Source organism: Nestor notabilis, unplaced genomic scaffold, assembly GCF_000696875.1.
Source record: "Nestor notabilis isolate BGI_N333 unplaced genomic scaffold, ASM69687v1 scaffold21438, whole genome shotgun sequence".
NCBI lineage: Eukaryota > Metazoa > Chordata > Aves > Psittaciformes > Psittacidae > Nestor > Nestor notabilis.
In genome coordinates this window covers 8340-26899 of record NW_009939923.1, presented here as the reverse complement: position 1 = coordinate 26899, position 18560 = coordinate 8340, and the positions used below count along the sequence as shown (strand labels likewise).

The following is an 18560-nucleotide window of genomic DNA, read 5'->3' as shown; positions in this document are numbered from 1 at the left end:
TTTTTTTTTTTTTTTTTTTTTTTTAATGGTAGCAGACTACATAGCTCTCAATACTTCAAAGTAAATTATTTGTAAGTAATTATGTGTTGATGACCATAGCCTTGAAATAAATACTTAAGAAGACACAATGATTAATTGTGTGGAGTCAGCAAAGTTGTACCTTCTTCCAATAAATTTGAAAAAATCCAAGGTTGTCTGACAGTTTGCCTGGTAAGCTACATGCAGAGGCAAAATGTACTATTGGCAACATGTTTAAAAACTGTTCAGATTTTTTAATATTCTGTTAGCAGACTATCGGCTCGCATCTCCTTGGAAAGAAGATGGCAAATTACACTGCAAAGCCCTAACATGCATTAATCATTTACTCTTGAATTTGGAAGCAAGGAGGCATCAAGTTCTAGACCAAATAAAGGCCTGCAAAACTGAGGCACCTTGTATGGGTGCAAGTTGTGTACTACTTACTGGCAATATTTTTAGTTTCTGGACATATGAAATCTGTAGAATGTACTTCGCTTTCAGCGATGGGATAAAATTCCTAGTATTGCTGTTTAGTGTAACACTTCTGGGATGTGCGTCTAGAATGGACAGACTATTGTAACTTCTGTTATGTGTTCTCAACTTGAAAATTAGAAACAAGAACAGATAATGTTTCAAATTATGCTGAAACATGGTTTCAAATGTTGCACAACTGGTAATGATACTAATTTGTTCATGCGGCTGTGTGAAGCAGCAAAGCAGTGCTGGGCTAGATTGAAATACAGTTAACAATGCAGCTATCAAGTCAGGTAGAATGGTAGTTTCCTTTTGATTAAAGATAGTATAAAAAAGAATGCAGTGTAATCTCTGTACTTACTGAGCTGCTCATATGTACTGCAGAAGTCGCTGTCAATTGTGTCACTTTCAAATAGGACAAAATAGCACGGGGTATTGAGTTAAAGTATGTAAGCTACATTACTTCAAGAATGTGCAAAAACCTTACCTTGTTTTAGCGCATGGTTTGTATTCGCTATGTTGTTCTGTGGAGTTCTGTGAATTATCTAAGAATTTTGATTTGTGCAGTTCTCTTTTTCTCGCTGCTTAGAGTTTGGAGGAATTGTATCCCTGTAAGTTTATGTAATAGTAGTTAATTTTTGTGAACTGAAGCTCTAGATTTTGTGAAACCATGCAGGTTTTATACATCTTAGTTTCTTTTCTCTCTTGCGTTTGATAGTGAGCTAAAGCCACCACCCACAGATGGTAGCCTCTGTGAAGAGCTTCCAGCAGGTGAATGGGAGACAGTGCAGCTGCATGGATGCTGGAAAAATGGGCAAAGTGCCGGAGGTAGCAGGAACTTCCCCTCCTTCCATACCAATCCCTGCTTTCCGCTCTCAATTCCTGCAGGACCAGGAAAAAGCAGTGTGAAAGTTACCCTCCGTCAGCACTGCCAAGATAGCAAGTGTCGTCCAATAGGTTTCCATATTTTCCAGGTAAGAATTCTGGTCAGTTTGATTGCTCGTTTGCCAAGTGTGGAGGTAAGCCTGTGTCGTGGTTTAAGCCCAGCTGGCAACTTGGAACCACGCAACCGCTCGCTCACTCCCCTCCCCTCTTCCTTCCTCCCCCCGCTCTCGGAGGGATGGGGAGGAGAATCGGAGGAATGTAACTCCCACGGGTTGAGATAACAGCACTCCAGTAACTAAGGTATAATACAAACCACTACTGCTACCAATAATAATGATAAGGGAAATAACAAGGGAAGAGGACACAACCGCTCACCACCCGCCGACCGATACCCAGCCCGACCCGAGCAGCGATCTGGGCCTTCCGGGTAACTCCCCCCAGTTTATATACTGGGCATGACGTGCTGTGGTATGGAATACCCCTTTGGCCAGTTTGGGTCAGGTGTCCTGCCTCTGCTTCCTCCTGGCTTCCCCTCCTCTCTGGCAGAGCATGAGACTGAGAAAGTCCTTGGTCAGAGTAGACATTACTGAGCAACAACTAAAAACATCGGTGTTATCAGCATTGTTCCCAGACTGAAAGTCAAAAACACAGCACGGCCCCAGCTACTAAGAAGGAGAAAAAATGCCTGCTGTAGCTGAACCCAGGACAGCCTGTCAGGCAGTTCACTGTCCTTTGCACTTTGCAAGGGACCTGCCACTTTGAGAAGCGCAGGCTGATCTTGTGAAGTATTGCCCATGAAGAATATGGAGTAACTACGTAGTTATATAGTGTAGTAACCAGATAATTGGCTCCACTGAATCCTTCCAATGTCCTAAATTAGTTTTAGAAATTATGAACTCTTTTGAGGATTTGCAAAGACTTCTGTGTCTTAGTGATTGAGGAGCAGACTTTCTGGTAATTCATCATGAAGACTTACTTTCTTCATCTCTAATGACTATTTATTTGTCTGTTGGCAAATTGCTGTGGGATCTGTAGACAAGATTAGAATTCAGAAGGACTGTGGTATGTTGAATGGATGATCTGAATGAAAATAAGCTATGATTTGACGTGGACCAATACAGGTCCTACGTGTATGTGCCGGTAATCAACTGCATAAATGTAGGATGGGAAGCTTCTCGTTAGGTAGCTATATTCCAGGGAAAGCTAGCTTTGTTTTTTGAAAATGTTCTCAAAAAAAGGTGTTGCATAAGTGGAGAATCTGGAGTTGAGCATTGGGAATGATTGTATAGCTTTAAATATACAGTACGTCAAGAAAGACTGCCGTTTTCCATGCCTGTAGGAGACTGAGGAGAAGTTTACTATGAATTTTTAGGACAGGAAAGGCCACTAGAAAGAGGAGGGACAGTCTGCTCACCATATCCATGAGGTGAAAACCAAGTGCATTAGGCTGCAGCAAGGGAGAGTGAGGTTAGACAGCAGAAAAACCTTTTGAGCTATATGGGTAGTGGGCTGTATAAATTGTGTACAAACATACTAGGAATGATCATATGTACTCAATATTGTCATTCGGGTTACCTGACTGCCTTCACATCCCTCTCTTCTGTAGCTCTTACAGAAGAGTGAGTATTGGGAGTGGAGTAGATAAGGAACGTACAATACTATGGCATACTAGGAATTTAACAGTGTGAGGCCTGAAATAGATGGCAAGATAGGCATGTTGTCATTCTTTTTTGCAGGTACCGAACAGCAGCTGGAAACCACATACTTCCTCTTTTCTACACTTGGAGCCACTGGTTAGCTGTGTACCTCATTGCTATTCACAGGAAGTAAGCCAGCTTTGCAGACTTACTGCAGGAAGCTATGTAATTATACCTTCTACCTACTTGCCTGATACAGAAGGCAATTTTACAGTGGTCATAGCAACCAAAATAGACAGGTAAAAATCTGTTGCCTTCTATTTGCAGTTCTAGTATTTTTAATGTGTGTATTACAGGATATTTGGAAACAGTAACTGTAGTAACATGTTCTTTGATAGAAAATATATGTATTTTTTTAAGTCTTTATTGCTGTTGTGTTTCAAGCACTGTTTACCACTTTGATCATTGGAAGAATGACTAAAAAAAGAAGCATTTGTTAATCTTCTTGCATCAGTTGCTGACTAACAGATGTCTACTGCTGGAGACAATGGCACTAAAGCAACTAATTACCAGCTATATCTGGATGTTAGGATTTATGCTGAAATTTTACTAAGCTTTTTAATAAACAGGGTTGTTTTAGAGAAAATGCAAGGAGTAGCAGGCCTTATTCCAAGTAGTTCCTCCCAATGCGAATAACAACAGATCTGAATCAGAGGTTGTAGATTCCATAAGGCTGCAGTAAGATTCCATGAGGGAAAGGATGTGGAGCAAAGTGGGGTAAAGATTGACGTTTAGAAGATCCCCTGATGCTTTGTGCAGAAATAAGTGTGGTTTTGGTTTCCAACAGGAAACGCATTCACAGCCGGGAGACACTTGGACAAGTATTGCAAGAGGTAAGTGATACATTTTTAATTTCGCTTGTTCTAAAGGTGTTGCTGAGGCATCCTTGCAGCTTATGTATTAAGTAATATTGAGAGTCAAGTACTAGTGGACTGGACTTTGAATATTCTTATTTACTTGCTGTAAACAGATAATCAGTAAAGCAGTTAATATTTGGGGTTTTGTTTTTCAGCCAGAAAAGTAGCATTTGTTAGCAGCTAACAAAGTTTGTCTTTTCACACCATTCAGATATGTGGAAGCTTCTGTATAACTATTTTATAAAGTCATTATTTATCCCTGAAGTCATTCCCCAGTACCTACCTCTGCTGTAACCTCCATGAGTAATTAGACTATTAGTGCTGAGTAGTGGTAGAGTAGCCGTACTTGACTTTTGCTTTCAAGAGTATAAGCACTCTTTATGCATTTGGATATGTTTTGATGTATTCATTCTTCATGTCACCACAGAGCTGCTAGCCTTAATTATATATTGTATCCTTCCTCCATCTGATTTGCTTCAATGTTAATTTGGGATTCTATGTATTGTGATCTAGAAATTCTAATGATGTTATAATGTTATAAAGACTTAAGAAAACACAGCAAAAAGAGAAGAAAAGCAAACGGGCAATCCAGAGATTGGCTTTCACCACACTAGAGTTTTGGTTTTTATTTGGTTCTTTAGAGCCAGCCCATACAGTATCCTCTGATTACAATCCTTCTTTGTGTGCAAGCTGTTTGGATCAAGTTAATGCCACCTATTTAATATTTTGGTATTGCATTTTGCTGGATTAGATATACATGTAGTATTGAAGGGTTGGATGTGAATGCTGAGTACTTTATACTTCCGGTGTTTCTAGTGGGTGGAGAGGAGAATTTTATTATTGTTTAGATATTTGATTTGGTTGGTGGATCAAAGCAAGCCCTTGAGAATACTCTGCTTATTACGTGAGGACAAGACTATCTAGATACTTGGCCCTTTCCCTTTGAAAAGGAAAACTCTTAGGACAAACCTCTTGATGCAAGATTCAAACTGGTTTACTAATTTTCTTAATCTAGGTCATGTTAACCAATGATTACATTTTGTCCTTAAACCCCGACTAACAGTACGGATTTTGGGTGCTTCACAAAAATAAGCAAAGACCTGTATGTACTTCTCTCATGCTGCTTGTAATTTTAATATTTAGAAGCTGAAGTATGTAATGAAATCCTTTCTTGCTGCTGTTTCGCAAACAAAACGTTACAACTCTGTTATTACAGAAGGAATATATTCAAAGATACATTTCTTACATTAGTCCATGAAACAATTGGACTTGGACAAAGAGTTCTCCCTGACATCAAGGGAACAAACCGTTTAGAGTCTTCAGAACTTGAAAACTTGAGGAATTTGGAAATGGCAGTTACAGGTTTCTTGTCAGTGGCAGAAATTAATGTCTGAATCTAATCTTCAGCAGCGTTGGCTTTTCTAAAGAAGATAGGAATTATGAGTTTTAGTTTTCTAACACATTTCACAGGAAAAGCTTGCATTGTGTCTTTAACTTCTAAATCTTTATTTTCTCTGATCTACTTTAATTCTTTATTAATGTCTTCTATTCCTTGACAAAAAAGACTAACTCATGAAATAGTTTTGTTTCCCCCACCCCGCATTGTTCATTTTCTTACAGGTTACATTTACAACTTTGATGAAAAGGTAATCTGGAATTCTTACACTGTTATTTTGAGAAACATCAGAAGGCACAGGAATTCCTCACCTCTTGCTGTTTTCAGTTTTCAATGGAATAGCAAGAAGAGACTCTTATCCCAGCTGTTTTCACTGGTACCAACTGTCAGGCCTAAGGCAACTTCTTTGTAGAAATACCTCCTTAATCATGTACACTCTGAATATTTGTTCCTCCATGTTTTTTAGAACCAGCATTGTAGAGAAAATCATAATGTACCTCAGTTTTTCAAAAACACAGGTGAAGAATATGTGCATGTTTTAATCCAAGCCACAAGTTTTGGAAGAAAACCAGGAAACATATGTGCATAATGAAATATTTTTTGGGAGGGAAAAAAAAAAAAGGAACTTACAGAGTAACTTCAAGAGACCAAAGGGGTGAACACAGAGGAAAGAAACTGGAGTCTTTTTCAGGCAGGACATACCTCAAGAACCATCAAAATACACTGGAGTAGAGAAAGTCCAAGCTTGTAACCTACACTGCCAGTCACGCTGCTGAGCACTTTATCGTGGGTCCTATATCGAACCATGCAAATGGTGGGTTGAAAAAGAAGATTTCATTGGTGAGTTTTCCTTTAATGAGCACCACAAAGGAAAAAGATAAGACTTGAAAACTTTTGTTTATGGACTGTCACATCAGACTGCTTTTGTAAATCTGTAAAAATGTGTATTATGCAAGATCTTCCCCTCCCTGCTGCCCCCTGTGAGAAATACAATGTTTAAGAGATTTTTCTTAATTTATGGTTGAAAGTATTTCTTATTCAAGGAGGATTTTTTTAAATGTTATATTTTCTTCAATAAAAATGAAGTAACATTTAAAGTTTTAAAATGTCTTTTATTAAAAGGCAAAAACTGTCAATGATGTCAAGTCTGCATTTGTTCTTCAGTAACAAACTTTACAGTATGTTGGAGCCCTGGGGTTTTCACCAAATGGAAGGGAATAATTGGAAATATTTGAGAGGAGAATCAAGTCTCCATTAATTTTATGTCTGAGAAATATGTAGAGTTCTAATTCTGCTTTTAACTGCGTCCTACCATCATTTATGCTTGTTCCTCTTGAACATTGAAGATTGAAAGCATCTAGGATGTTTACAGCTGAATTTTAAGTGGTAAGAACTTTCCACATCTATTGTGGAATGATGAGACAACAAAGGAAAACACTGTAATAAATCTCTATTGTGCCTGCTTTAACAAATGTTGGCACCTTTGGTTATTTTCTTGATTTCTTGAAAGGATGTTTCTTTCCCTTCAGATAGGGAAATTACTGGAGGAAGGCAAGGCTCATGAAAGAACCTGGATCTGAGAGCTGTGACAAAATAGGAATCAGATGCTGAGGAAGTAAAGAAAAAGAAGTGTAAGGTTTTCTAAATGGGTTACGATTAGAAGAGGTCTCATTGTGCAGTCATTTATGCACATGTGAAGTTTATACCATAATACATGGTATAAACTCCTTTATGGGAGTGTGAAAGGAAAAGGAGTCAACACTAAATGTGTGAGGTAACTCTGCAAAAGGATGTAAGGAAAGACCTTACGTGAACACAGAGGAGTAACAGCATAATGAAGAATTTTTTTTTTTAATTCAGATATTGTTGCAGCATCAGAACAGTTATGCCATTTTAGCAGTGTGATACCTGACTGAGCACATATGCAGGAAACTCTCAAAGCCTACCTCTAATTCATTGCTACCATGAGTGTGAAAATCCATTTGCGTGGTAACATGTTATTGTGTATATGGATATGCCTATGTTTATATGAGCTTTGGCAAGTACACTTATTTTAATTTCAAGAAGTTCAGCTACATATCAGTCCTAAATAAAACTATTCTATAGTAATTTGCTATGCTGAGCCACCTACATTTGAATACAATTGAGATAGTGATATGTGTTTTTTTAAAGTATCTGCAATAACTGACTGGTTGAAGTTCCTCTGCATTGTAGCATGTTGCAGATTAGCGTGGAATAGCACAGAGTTTGTATGGATGTGGCTGCAGTATTGCACCTAAAATGTACTCCAAATTGATTTCCTTTACTCCCGCAGGGAGCTGGAATGTGAATGCCCGAAGAAGGTTGGTAAAGAAGATGAACAATTCGACTCGTGCCATCTGTTCCCCCAAACATACACGGTGCCCTGCAGAGGAAAGGGAAACAGAGTTAGTTGTATACAGTTAAGTTCTGAAAAAAACCTTAAAATTCTACTGAGTTCCATGAATTCTGTTAATGTATGATAGTTATTTCCCATTTCCTTCTGTAAGGACAGCAACTGCTTTTGGAGGTGTAGTGAAACATGTATTTAACTGAGAAATGGTGCATCTCTAATTATGTCAGTCTTTTGGTTTGAGTATTTTTTGCCCCTTCTACTGTCTTCTGCCCCCCCCTTCCTCCCCCCCCCCGAGCATATATGAGGTTCTCCATTTCCATTTTTGCTTCTTGTTCTGTGAGAACCATGAATTACTGCTCAGTTAAGCCAGGTTTTAAAAGGCTTCATGCATTTCAGTGTCTTGTCTTTGGTTGTTGAGGAGGGAGGACTGAAGAATTGCTGGGTGCAATTATGAAGCTGAGAGGGGTGTAATCAGGGTTTCTTCAACAGAAATTAAGGTGGCTACATTGGGTCCTTGTAGCCCAGTATCTCTAACACTGTCCGGGGCAGATATGTAAGCTAAGGGAAAGAAACAGGTGTGTGCAGTGATGTACAGACTCAGTGACTCATTTTGGCATATCGTTTTCACAGTGTATTTCAGTGTGTGTGTGTGTGTATATATATATTCCAGACTAAAAAATAAAATAGTCATATTCAGGATAGATAAACACTCAGACTAGATCAACAGAAAATAACCAAAACAAGTTAAAAAAAGAAAACTTCCTATGCTGGGTTGAAATGGTAGCCTATGTCAGTTGTCTTGATTCATGTAAACTAGTGGACATTTGGTGAGTAAATGAGGTAAGTACCTGTTTTGCAAGTATGATTTTGGGATTTGCAGGCAATTTGGGCAACTGGTTTTAGAATCTGGATTTACGATGTTTAATCTTACTCCTTCTTACATTACTTAGTATACTATTTGCTTTTTATCTACAACAAATGTATAATAGTATAATCTGTCACAGTAACATAAAAAAATCTCAACTGTTTCCCAGTGGTTTTATTGTTAAATTTTTATATTTTCCAGTAAATAATGCCAGCTCCCTGCTTTGTGCTGCTTTTCTTGATAATCTGTTTATTGGAGAAACTGGTAGCCTAGGGAAGTTCTCTGAGTTATATTTTATACTGCTTTTCACTCTTCCTATTGCCCCATGTCTTTGAATTGCTACATTTTGCATTGTAAATAAGGTAAGTTGTACATCATACTATGCTTTTTTAAAGTTAGATTTTTTTTTTTTAGTTGTCTAATATTCTTCTGAGAAGACTGGATTTAGCTAGTTTTCTGGAGTTACAAGAGAACGTGGTACGAGACTATTACTGTTGGATTTGGGAGACTGAGGTTTGGTTTTCTGTTTTATCACACATTTTCTCTGTCTACTTTGACAAGTCAAATTAATTTTGTCTTTGGGTTTCCTGTTTGTAAGGTGAGAATAAATTAATTACATGATTTGAGAACTTAATGCATAAGGATTAAGGAGCTCAGATACCTTTATGGTAGGAACCATACATACCAAGGAAAAAACATGGTGTCTTTTAGCTGTACTCATCCTCTGTTTGAATGTATGAAAAAAATAAAATGCAAATAACATTTGTGCCTCTTACAGTACAACTACTGACTTTAAATCTTTGTGTCAAATATGTTTTTATAGAAGTATGTTTTTAAAATGTTAGAATTTAGAAATAGTGTGTTAGTCTTGCCGCACAACACAGCGAACAGGAATACTCAAACATTAGGACATTACCTGCTGAGAAAGGTAAGAATGCCTCTTTGTTCACAAAATTGCCATCCAAATCAAGGAAATGGTTTGGGTTGAACTTCCAAGGGGTCGCCCAGTGCTCAGGGTCATACACAACGGAGTGCAGGTTTGGCAGTACAAGTGTGCCCTGCAAGAAGAAGCAGAGATTATATTTTCCATGTACAATTGATTTACTTTTTCCTTTTTTGACTTCTCTCTAATAGATAATGTGCCATCCTGTGCCTGCATCCCAGTGTTTGGATGCAGCTCATTCTTTTCCTGTGCACATCCAGGCATGACAAACACCTGTATCTTTCTGTCTGTCATAATGTATTAGCTGTTTGCCTTTGTTTAAGTTATTTTCTGTTGGGACTGCTAAAAGCGTCTTCAGGTCTAAGCTAGAGAGAGCCTGGATCATTTTATGTACTTTGCCGACAAATCATAACATGTTTCTTTTTGGAAGGATCTTTCAATTCCATCACATGAATTTTGTGCTTAATATATTTGGGACATTTATATCATGGTGATGTGACTGTCAGATGTCTTGCTGCCATCTTAAGCATGTGAGGCTTTTGTGTATGTGTTTTTGTTTTGTCAGGGATGACAGTAGGTTGCTCGAAGCTGCTCCCTTATGTGTGAAAGTTAGCTGGCTTGACGTTCATTAATCCTCATTTCTTCATCATTCCTTAAAACGCATGTTCAGCTTTGATACCCAGACATCATCCATATTTGACTACTGAGAAGAAAGACTTCAGTTCTCCCTATGTTTGCTACTTGTGCTGTTAGCCTTTTCCCAAGTTTCCTTTTTGCATCTGCTAATGTAGACATAGCCTTGGTTCAAAGCACTCAGCTTTGTTTTGTGTCTGTGACATGCTACCACTGGTCTCTATGCAAAGTTAGGATTTACAGAAGATAATGTCATATAAATAGTAAATATGAATAGCCTAAAGCTTTAAGAAACACGGAGGTACACTTTGTACCTTCTTAATGTGAAAACCCAGCAAAGTTGTGTTCCTCACACACTGTCGAGCGACCCCAACGGAAGTAACATTGCTGTACCGCAAAGCCTCATGAATGACAGCATTTGTATAGGGCAGTTTCTTGCGGTCTTCATAACTGATGAGATGGGAGGGTTCCAGAACAGTCTCTATCTCTCTCTGAACCTTTCCTGCAGAGAAATGAAAATATTTTAACTTCCTCCCTGCCATCTTTTCCAGCATATTTCTGTATGAGTATGTCTAGGACTGAGAGAAAAAAAAAATTACATTGCTATGAAACACATTGGCACATGGTTTGGTTGCTCTGTTGGTTTTAGTTGATCAAGAAAGTGCATATCCCCAAAGCACAGGATGATTTCTCGTTTAAGACACATCCTACTTTGCGATGACAATAATACAGTGATATGTTCCAAAAAAAAAAAGGATTAAAATTTTAAATTAGAGGTCTATTTTCTGTTATGTTTATAAATACACATCAGAGCTGCTATCTTTTTAAAAGCTTTTCCACTTTGAATGTTAGGAAGAGACTATGAAATGTCTTTAGCTTGTTATTCTGTCTTTGCCATTCCCTTCTAATGTGATAAAGCAGTGGCTGCTACCAATGCTACTAATTTGTGATAGTGTTGCTTCTTAGTGAACTAATAGAAAAAGCACATTTGTTTTGTTTTCTAGATTTTGATTCTTGATGTACCACCATTCATATTCATTGTTAAGGGTGATTTTGTTGTACTGCTTGTGACTGAGCTAGTACTTAAATCATAATGAACATCATCAAAATGTAATGGTGAATGCAGTGTTTTCTGGTAATGCTTTTGCTCACCTTGTATTTCTGGGTATTGTATCATATAGAGCAGTGCCCAGAGAAGGGTGGTACTTGTTGTTTCTGTCCCTCCCAGCAAAAGATCAACCACAGTCTGCACCATATTATCTGTATTAAACGTAGAAGTAGGGTCGTCTTTAGTCTGTAGAGTATATTCATAAGATTATAAAGTGGATAATTTCAGACATTTTATCAGTCACATAGAAATCGTCGTTATTTGATGAAAACAATGAGCAGCCCACTGAAAAAGCAAAAAAAGTTTATTGCTAAACAAATAAAGCATGCATATAAAAATTCTGTAGCAGTTACTTGAACAGCAAGTATGTGTAGTAGGCATTGAGGCCAAGGAGGGGGCAGTGCAATAAACACATACTTACTTTTATTATTTGAGCTAGGTAGAAGTCAATGAGATCCTGTGGAACACCTGCTTTCTGTGTCTTGTGAGCTTGGACCTCCTTCATAACTAAATGGTGCATGAAGTCATTGTATGCAAACACTTTCTGATGAGGTCCTGGGAGGTGGTGCATAAGCCATGGGAAAGCATCATACATCTGTGATTGTAAACAAAAAGGAAGAAACAAGAGCTCTTCTAAACTGACTAATTCTGATTTCCTGATAAGTCTGTGAAGTCACTGCCATACATGCGCTCCTAATTAGGATAAGAGGCAATAGACACAAGTCAGAAAGATATTAAATGTTGGGAACAGGTTTCCCAGAGTCTGTGTGAAATCTCCATCCTTGGAGACTTGTGAGTTGGCCAGAGAAGTCCCTAGAAACAATCTGATCTAATTAGGCCTGCTTGGAGCACGAAGTTGGATTATCTGACATGCAGATGTCCTTTATGTTATAAATTATTCTACATTTGTAAGAGGAATTATGAAACCTCTACATTGCCCTCTAAGTGAACTTGGAAAACTTGTCTGATATTTATTAATGAGCTATTAGTAATATGCAGCAGTCAAAATTGTTATGATCAAGTTGTAAATATTCAATAACCAGAATTTCTTTCTTTAATACATAAATTGAAGATTGAAAAGGTATAGAAGCTGACTTGACCTCTCAGTCTTAGAAGACTTTCCTCCAGGAGAAACTAGCATGTGTATTTGTTGAGGGGAAAAATATTTTTTTTGTTTCTTTGTATAGTTATGCTTTGTGAATGGACTTCAGTCCCTAGGGCTACTGGCAGAGCCTTTGTTTTATTTATGGCCTGTGATGAGAGATCTATTGGCCAGTGCAGACTTCTTCATCCCCATCAGCTAACCAGAATGTCAACATTCTGTAATAGTGGATATCAGGTCACAGGAAAGCAGGAGAATGATTATATTTTACTTTTTGGATGCGTATCTGATAATGCAACAAGAGCTTCTGAAAGTGAGTGAATCAGAGTAATTGAAGTGAATCTGGCTCACAAGCAGATTTTATCAACCTTGATTTTTACTCTGATATATTATTTTATTTTTCCTAAGACATCTCCATATAGAAGAATTGGAGATCCTGGTAGTGTTATGGAATGCCAGTGTGCCAAAGTCTGCACAACATAAGCAATAGCTAGGCTTTCAAGAACTTAAAAATATTCTTCTTCATGTGATAAAATAGTCACCTTTATCTTATAGGAAGCTCAAATCTTGGTGGTAATATGAATTACATGAGAAGCAAGATATCTTCTGAAAAGAATAGGACTGTAAAGGCTTAGTTCTTTTTGACTGCACTTCTGTATTCTTCAGACTAAGTGAAAAATTTTAAGAGTTGCTTTATATTAAGGTTTAAGAATCTTACGTACATACTACTCTGCAAATGATTACTTATTTAAAATACATTATATATTTTGGAAATCTGTGAAAACCAGCAATGATCTAGAATTTAAATTTAAGGACACATGATTTAGTGAGGCGAAGAAGGAATATAAGGCAGTAATGACATATACAAGGTATGTGTTAATTTATTACTGCACAGTGGCTCACAGAACTAGGGTATGTTTGGGAATCATCTTTTAGTTTATTTGCTTTGACTTGCAAAATACAAAGGCATTTTAAGGAGTAAGAACAAGAAAATGAAAATCTTACCCTGCCCCAGATAGTAGCTTGAAAGTAGATCACAAAATAAACAGCTTTGATAAGCTTGCTGAAAGATTCATCCTCATTGGAGAAGCGGTGACCAAAGACAACAGCACAAATTATATTTGCAATGGCCTGGACAATAACAGTGTGGGGGTCGAAAGGTTTGCCTGTGAATGTAGGAGGTACCATGAATATTGATGCACAGTGAGAAAAAAGACTTTTTTTTTTTTTAATGGTAAAAATAACAGTAAATCAGACTACTTTTAGATAAATTTCACGCAAGTAAACTTTAATAGAATTAGTTTAATACAAATTAACTGTATGGATTGTAAGTGCAGGGAATCTTTGTTTTCAATCTGCTTTTTGCTCTTGTAGAATAGAGCGATTATCAATTTTGAGAAGACAATGTCTCTCTTCTCTTTGACTTGTGGTCTGGGTTGTGCGGAAACACAAGCAATTAATTAGAACATACGCCTTCAAATCTGGAGGCAGATATTTTAAGTTTGGCAATTAAAAACAAATCAAACGTCCTTCCCCCAATCCCAAACAAAAAACAAGCAAAAAACCAATTTGAAAGTTATAATTTCTTAGACAGGTTGGAATGACTTGTCTCACTCTGGTTTTCAAGTACAGCTTAACAGTTCAACTACATGTATTTCCCTCCCTGCCCCCACACCCCTGACTGAAAAGACAAAACCTTTGAATTATGCTACTGTGCAAAATGGTGGATTATGCATTTCTGACTTCAGTCTAATGCTTGTAGTCCTTCTGGGAATGAGTAAATACAATTACTGAGTCTAAAATTGAGGAAGGATTGCGTGGAAGGTAAAGATTTGGTGTGTGCAGGGACTCAAGTCAATGGTTTGTTCATCTTGTACATTTTAAAGGTCTGTGAATAAAGATCTGTCAGAATAGAAATGGGCCGTTTTGCTGTGTCTAGTGCAAGGAGAGTTGGAGAGACCTTAGGGCAACTTCTCTGTGTTTTCACATCAGTGTGGAACACAATGTGGCTAAAGGATTTGGCTGTTCAGAATATTTACATTTAATTGCCTTCTTCTGACATCATGCTAAAATTCTATTGGTTTCTATTTCAGTCAAACCTTAAAAAGAATTTTTGTTGGACAACTGAATGATACCTTCCTTGTGTTGGAGTTCTTCCTCTGCCAAATCCTAAAGGCCTGCTGTCCTAGAATGACTTGCAGCAGGTCACAAGTTGTATATTTTATGGAGAACAACATAGGGTTTTTCTGTACTCCTTAAACATAGGAATTTTTACCAGCTGTCCCCAAGACTGTGTTGATAATAAACATTTTTTTCACTATCCTTATTTCAAAAAATAATGTTATGTTTCCTGCTGCACAGACAAAACTTTTTTTTTTTTTTTTTTGAAAGAATTAAGAAGCAGGTGAAAGTTCCACTAATATGAAAAATATCTATCACTTGTAAAAATGTATTATGAAACTTTTAGTCCCCTAATCTACTATATTTCAGAAAAAGCTCTAAGTGTTAGTTTTCTAGTGAATTTACCTTTTGTGTTTACAAAGATTTCCACGAGGTGACAGGCCTCTGTTTGAATTTGATGCTCCAAATTGTTCTTGCCAAGTGCCAGACTTCTTATAATGGTCATGCCAAAACGTCTCTGTTGCTTCCAGGTGTGCCCACTTGTCAAAAAAATACCTTAAGAACACAGAAACATTTATTTCATTGCTGGCAAGGGAAATCTTTTCATGCAGGAGGCAAAATTTGATGTAGGTTATATTTCACTAACAAAGAAGATACCGTGATTTCAGATACTGGCTTTTGGTTTCTACATTAGGTTTTTATGACTACCAGGTTGCTCATAAATGTGACTCTGGAAGATGAGTGGTAGTCAGTTTTGGTAAGGTCAGATCAGCTTTGTCTATAGATGTGTTCTGGTTTAGAAGTGATACAACTGACAGGTAACTTCTCTAGGTAAATAATCCTTTGAATCTATTGGGAAGAAAAAGGTCAGTAGTATGCTTTATAAGAGGAGAAACATTTGTTTTTTCCTTTTCTTAATATGCTAGCTCTGCATGGAACTTTTTTTGCTTTGTAAGCCCTGTTATGTACTTGCATAGCAGTAACTCATGAACATGTGCATATATAGGAAAGCCTCTTTGTTCTTTACATCTTGTTTGTGTTTCAGTGTTTTGGAACATTTTGTACCTTTCTCACCCATCATATCCCTGTAGAATGGGGTGAGAGGTCTTCCGGAAACTTCCTCGGAATGGGTGATGATGCCATCTTTTACTGCTTTGTACCCGTTTAGTACAACCATAGGTGTCTGTCCCATCCACAATGTGTAGATATTTCCATAGATGTTGGTTAACTGAAGAGTAATAAGAGTAAACTAATAAATAAGAACAGGGAATGCATACATTTAAGTACTTATTTTAAGAGTTTTCTGTAATTGTAACTAAACCCATTTGCCCACATTGAGTTGAATTGCAGGTTTCAGAAAAAAAATTACTGTTCTGTTGTAATGTGCTTTGGGAATAGAAGATAATTGTACTTTTGTGGAATAAATACAGAGGACATCTCTCAGAAGACAACCTCTGAAAATTTCACAGAAAGAGAAACGGAGGTCTTCTCTGCCAGCTCAGAATCAAAGAACAAAAAAGTACAGAGTTTTTCTGTTTATTTTGTTGATGAACCAAATTATAGGTTTTCTTGCCTCTAACTTCTGAAGAAAGCAAAGAAATGATTTTGCATTTTTTTTCCTGTAGCCTCCAGGTTGGGTTTGGTTTTTTTTTTCACTTTTTTCTCTATTGTCTTTCTTCAGATCATGCTTGCATTTTTCCTTAAAATAGTTTAAAGCAAGTTCCTTACTTTGAAAAATAATTTAAATTGGCTTATAAAGGAATCATGCTGTGAACATAAAAGCAACAAAATTTTCCTGCCTTTTTTTTAGTAATAATCCATTTACTGCAGAGAATCTTTTTGCTGTACAAATAAGAAAAAAAAAAAAAAAAGAGTCAGTTTAGAGTACACGTTTGGTTTTCTAATGGAGATGGGACCACATGTGACCTGGAGATGTTTCAGTGACACTGGTATCAGGCAAAGGAATTTCTGCTAGAGGTGGTTTACAGGGCTAGATATCAACATAGAGACAGAGAATGAAACTGTCCATGGAATTTCATGCTATTGACACTGCTTGTGATAATGTTATGCATGGGTGTTACTGTATCCAAAAGAGAATGAAAATAACAAGGAGTAAAGCAATTATGGTGTTTATTACTCAAATATTTTTAATAATGCGGGGTCCTTGTATTCTTTGAAATTGGCTGATAATCGAGCTTGAGGTTAAAAAGAAAAATAATTCCAAGTTTAGACTGTTCCTATGCTATCAAGTCAAGTTAAAATAAAGTACAAGTCAAGTTAAAATAGATTCAGACTGATTTTTTGACCATAGTGATAAATACCTTAGTGAGAGTTTCTCGACGAAGTTTGAAGTCCAGCAGCCACAAGTTTCCAATGACGGGGAGGGGAACTGGTCCTGGAGGAAGCTGGGTGCACATCCATTGCAGCTTTAGGAACTGCAAAATCAGGAGACACACTACTAGAGCTATAAAAAACTCAGCGATCCCCAACATCTTATTAAAATTTTATCTTGTCACTTTTTAATACAACTTCCTGTGAAAGTCTGGAGTTCTATAGGTGAGTTTGCTGCTTCTGAAGTTAAACTCTTTTTTTCTAAAGAGTCTGCTTTAGCCCCCTCTCTCTCTTTCTGACAATTACAGTTTCCCCAAGCTGAAGTCCTTAGAAAACTGAAATATGTGAGCCTTTGCAGTTAGCCAAAGCCACACCTACTCTTTTGTATGATCTGTCATTATGATCTGTCTCTTTTTTCACTTAGACACAGTATCAATTCTAAGAAGGAAAAAAAATTCTAAATGCTAATTACTGAACAGTTATCCAAGGATATAAAGGATAAAATGGTAACCCCTCATAGAGTTTCCTGTAGTTAAACATTAAAATACCAAGGATATGTGACTTAGTACCTTTCTGAAATACTACAATTCTTATGTGGTTTCTTTTATAGAAGAAGAAATATCTACACAATACCTGGTTTTTAGGCTATGGTCTCTGAGGTGAAGAAGAATTTAATTTATTCAGGTTAAAGCTAAATTAACGTCTTTTTTTCCTTTTTAAAAAAAGGTGTAATTTAAGTATTAGAATATCTACTTTCCCCTTTTATTATATTCTAGGTTAAGTTATGCTATTATGTGGAACACAATTGAGGGATTATTTTTCAGTGCATTGTATGGTGTTTTCTGAATTAATTTTATTTTTCATGGTAAGGATTAAAATTTCCTGTTGCAAATTTTGGAGGTGAAAAAATGCACAGGTTCTATTTTATCTGTGGAAAAGAACCAATAAACTGAAGAAACAGGTGAAACTTATTATTGAATTGTGGACCCCACAAGCTTTCCTGGAGATGTTTGTACTAATGTGTAGCAAATTTTAATTTAAGAGACTTACTTCTGTTATTTGTGGACCTTGGTGTAACCTATGGACTACAGTAGGTTGCTTTGAATGTTTGGGGAATCTCCACCATTGGAAAGCAAACAGAATGGCATAATTCTGGTGTTTTGGGACAAGATGGGATTTAGGTAATCTCTTTAGTTTCCTTCCAAGAGTTTTTCTGGGATTTTTTTTTTTTTTTTTTTTTTTTTGCTTGTTTAGTTTGGTTGTTTGTTTTGGTTTGTTTGTTGGTTTTTTTGGTTTTGTTTTTTTTTTATTTTTTGTGCGGGTTATTGCTTTGGTTTTGTTTTTTTTTTTTTAATTTTTTTTGTTTTGTTTTTTTACTCATTTGGGACAGGATTTCAGACCTCATCTTTCATTTTTCCAACTCTTGTTTGGCTGGCGAAATCTGTTTTCTCCTTGCTTTCAATGTACAAATTGGACATCTTGCTGATTCAGAAGTGCCAAAGCAAGTTGCAGTGGTGAAATTGGAGTTGACTTAGGGTGCCTCTGTCTGCTAAGTCAACTGTCAGGAACTATCTCATTTGGAATTCAGGAGGCAAAGGAAAGAAGATGTATGATTTTCAAATTTGTGGGACTTCGCAGGTTGAGTCATATTAGTGTGTATGGTGCTTCAGAATTTGGCCCTAAATACCATCTTATAGGTGAATATAAGAGTTACAGCAGTTTACATCCCTTACGCTATGACACTAAACCAGCTTTC

General features: G+C 36.9%; 2 protein-coding genes across 2 annotated transcripts in view; one reads left to right on the top strand and one right to left on the bottom strand.

Annotated features, from left to right (window-relative positions):
* CAPN10 (calpain 10) overlaps positions 1 to 5650 on the top strand; it is a 14357-nt gene extending 8707 nt beyond the window's left edge. The window contains exons 9-12 of the mRNA XM_010020114.1: positions 1211 to 1466; positions 3114 to 3313; positions 3862 to 3907; positions 5552 to 5650. Of these exons, the coding sequence (XP_010018416.1) occupies positions 1211 to 1466; positions 3114 to 3313; positions 3862 to 3907; positions 5552 to 5581 (532 nt within the window). The 3' untranslated portion in view covers positions 5582 to 5650. The remainder of the gene's footprint in view (positions 1 to 1210; positions 1467 to 3113; positions 3314 to 3861; positions 3908 to 5551) is intronic.
* Positions 5651 to 7552: 1902 nt separating this feature from the next.
* LOC104410055 (cytochrome P450 2J2-like) lies at positions 7553 to 16965 on the bottom strand. The gene is made up of 9 exons (XM_010020113.1): positions 16795 to 16965; positions 15539 to 15701; positions 14879 to 15028; positions 13358 to 13518; positions 11672 to 11845; positions 11295 to 11436; positions 10457 to 10644; positions 9483 to 9624; positions 7553 to 7731 (listed from the first exon to the last, which is right to left on the bottom strand). Exons 1-9 carry the CDS (start codon positions 16963 to 16965, stop codon positions 7553 to 7555), a joined length of 1470 nt encoding a protein of 489 aa, XP_010018415.1.
* Between the last annotated feature and the right edge of the window lie 1595 nt (positions 16966 to 18560).

What these genes read in the sequence shown, in the direction of transcription:
- LOC104410055 (XM_010020113.1), bottom strand. Translation starts at nt 16,965, where the DNA reads ATGTTGGGGATCGCTGAGTTTTTTATAGCTCTAGTAGTGTGTCTCCTG. An exon ending in GTCGAGAAACTCTCACTAAG is followed by an intron (nt 15,702 to 16,794) that starts GTATTTATCACT and finishes ATTACTCTTCAG; the next exon opens with TTAACCAACATCTATGGAAA. An exon ending in GGATATGATGGGTGAGAAAG is followed by an intron (nt 15,029 to 15,538) that starts GTACAAAATGTT and finishes TGTGTTCTTAAG; the next exon opens with GTATTTTTTTGACAAGTGGG.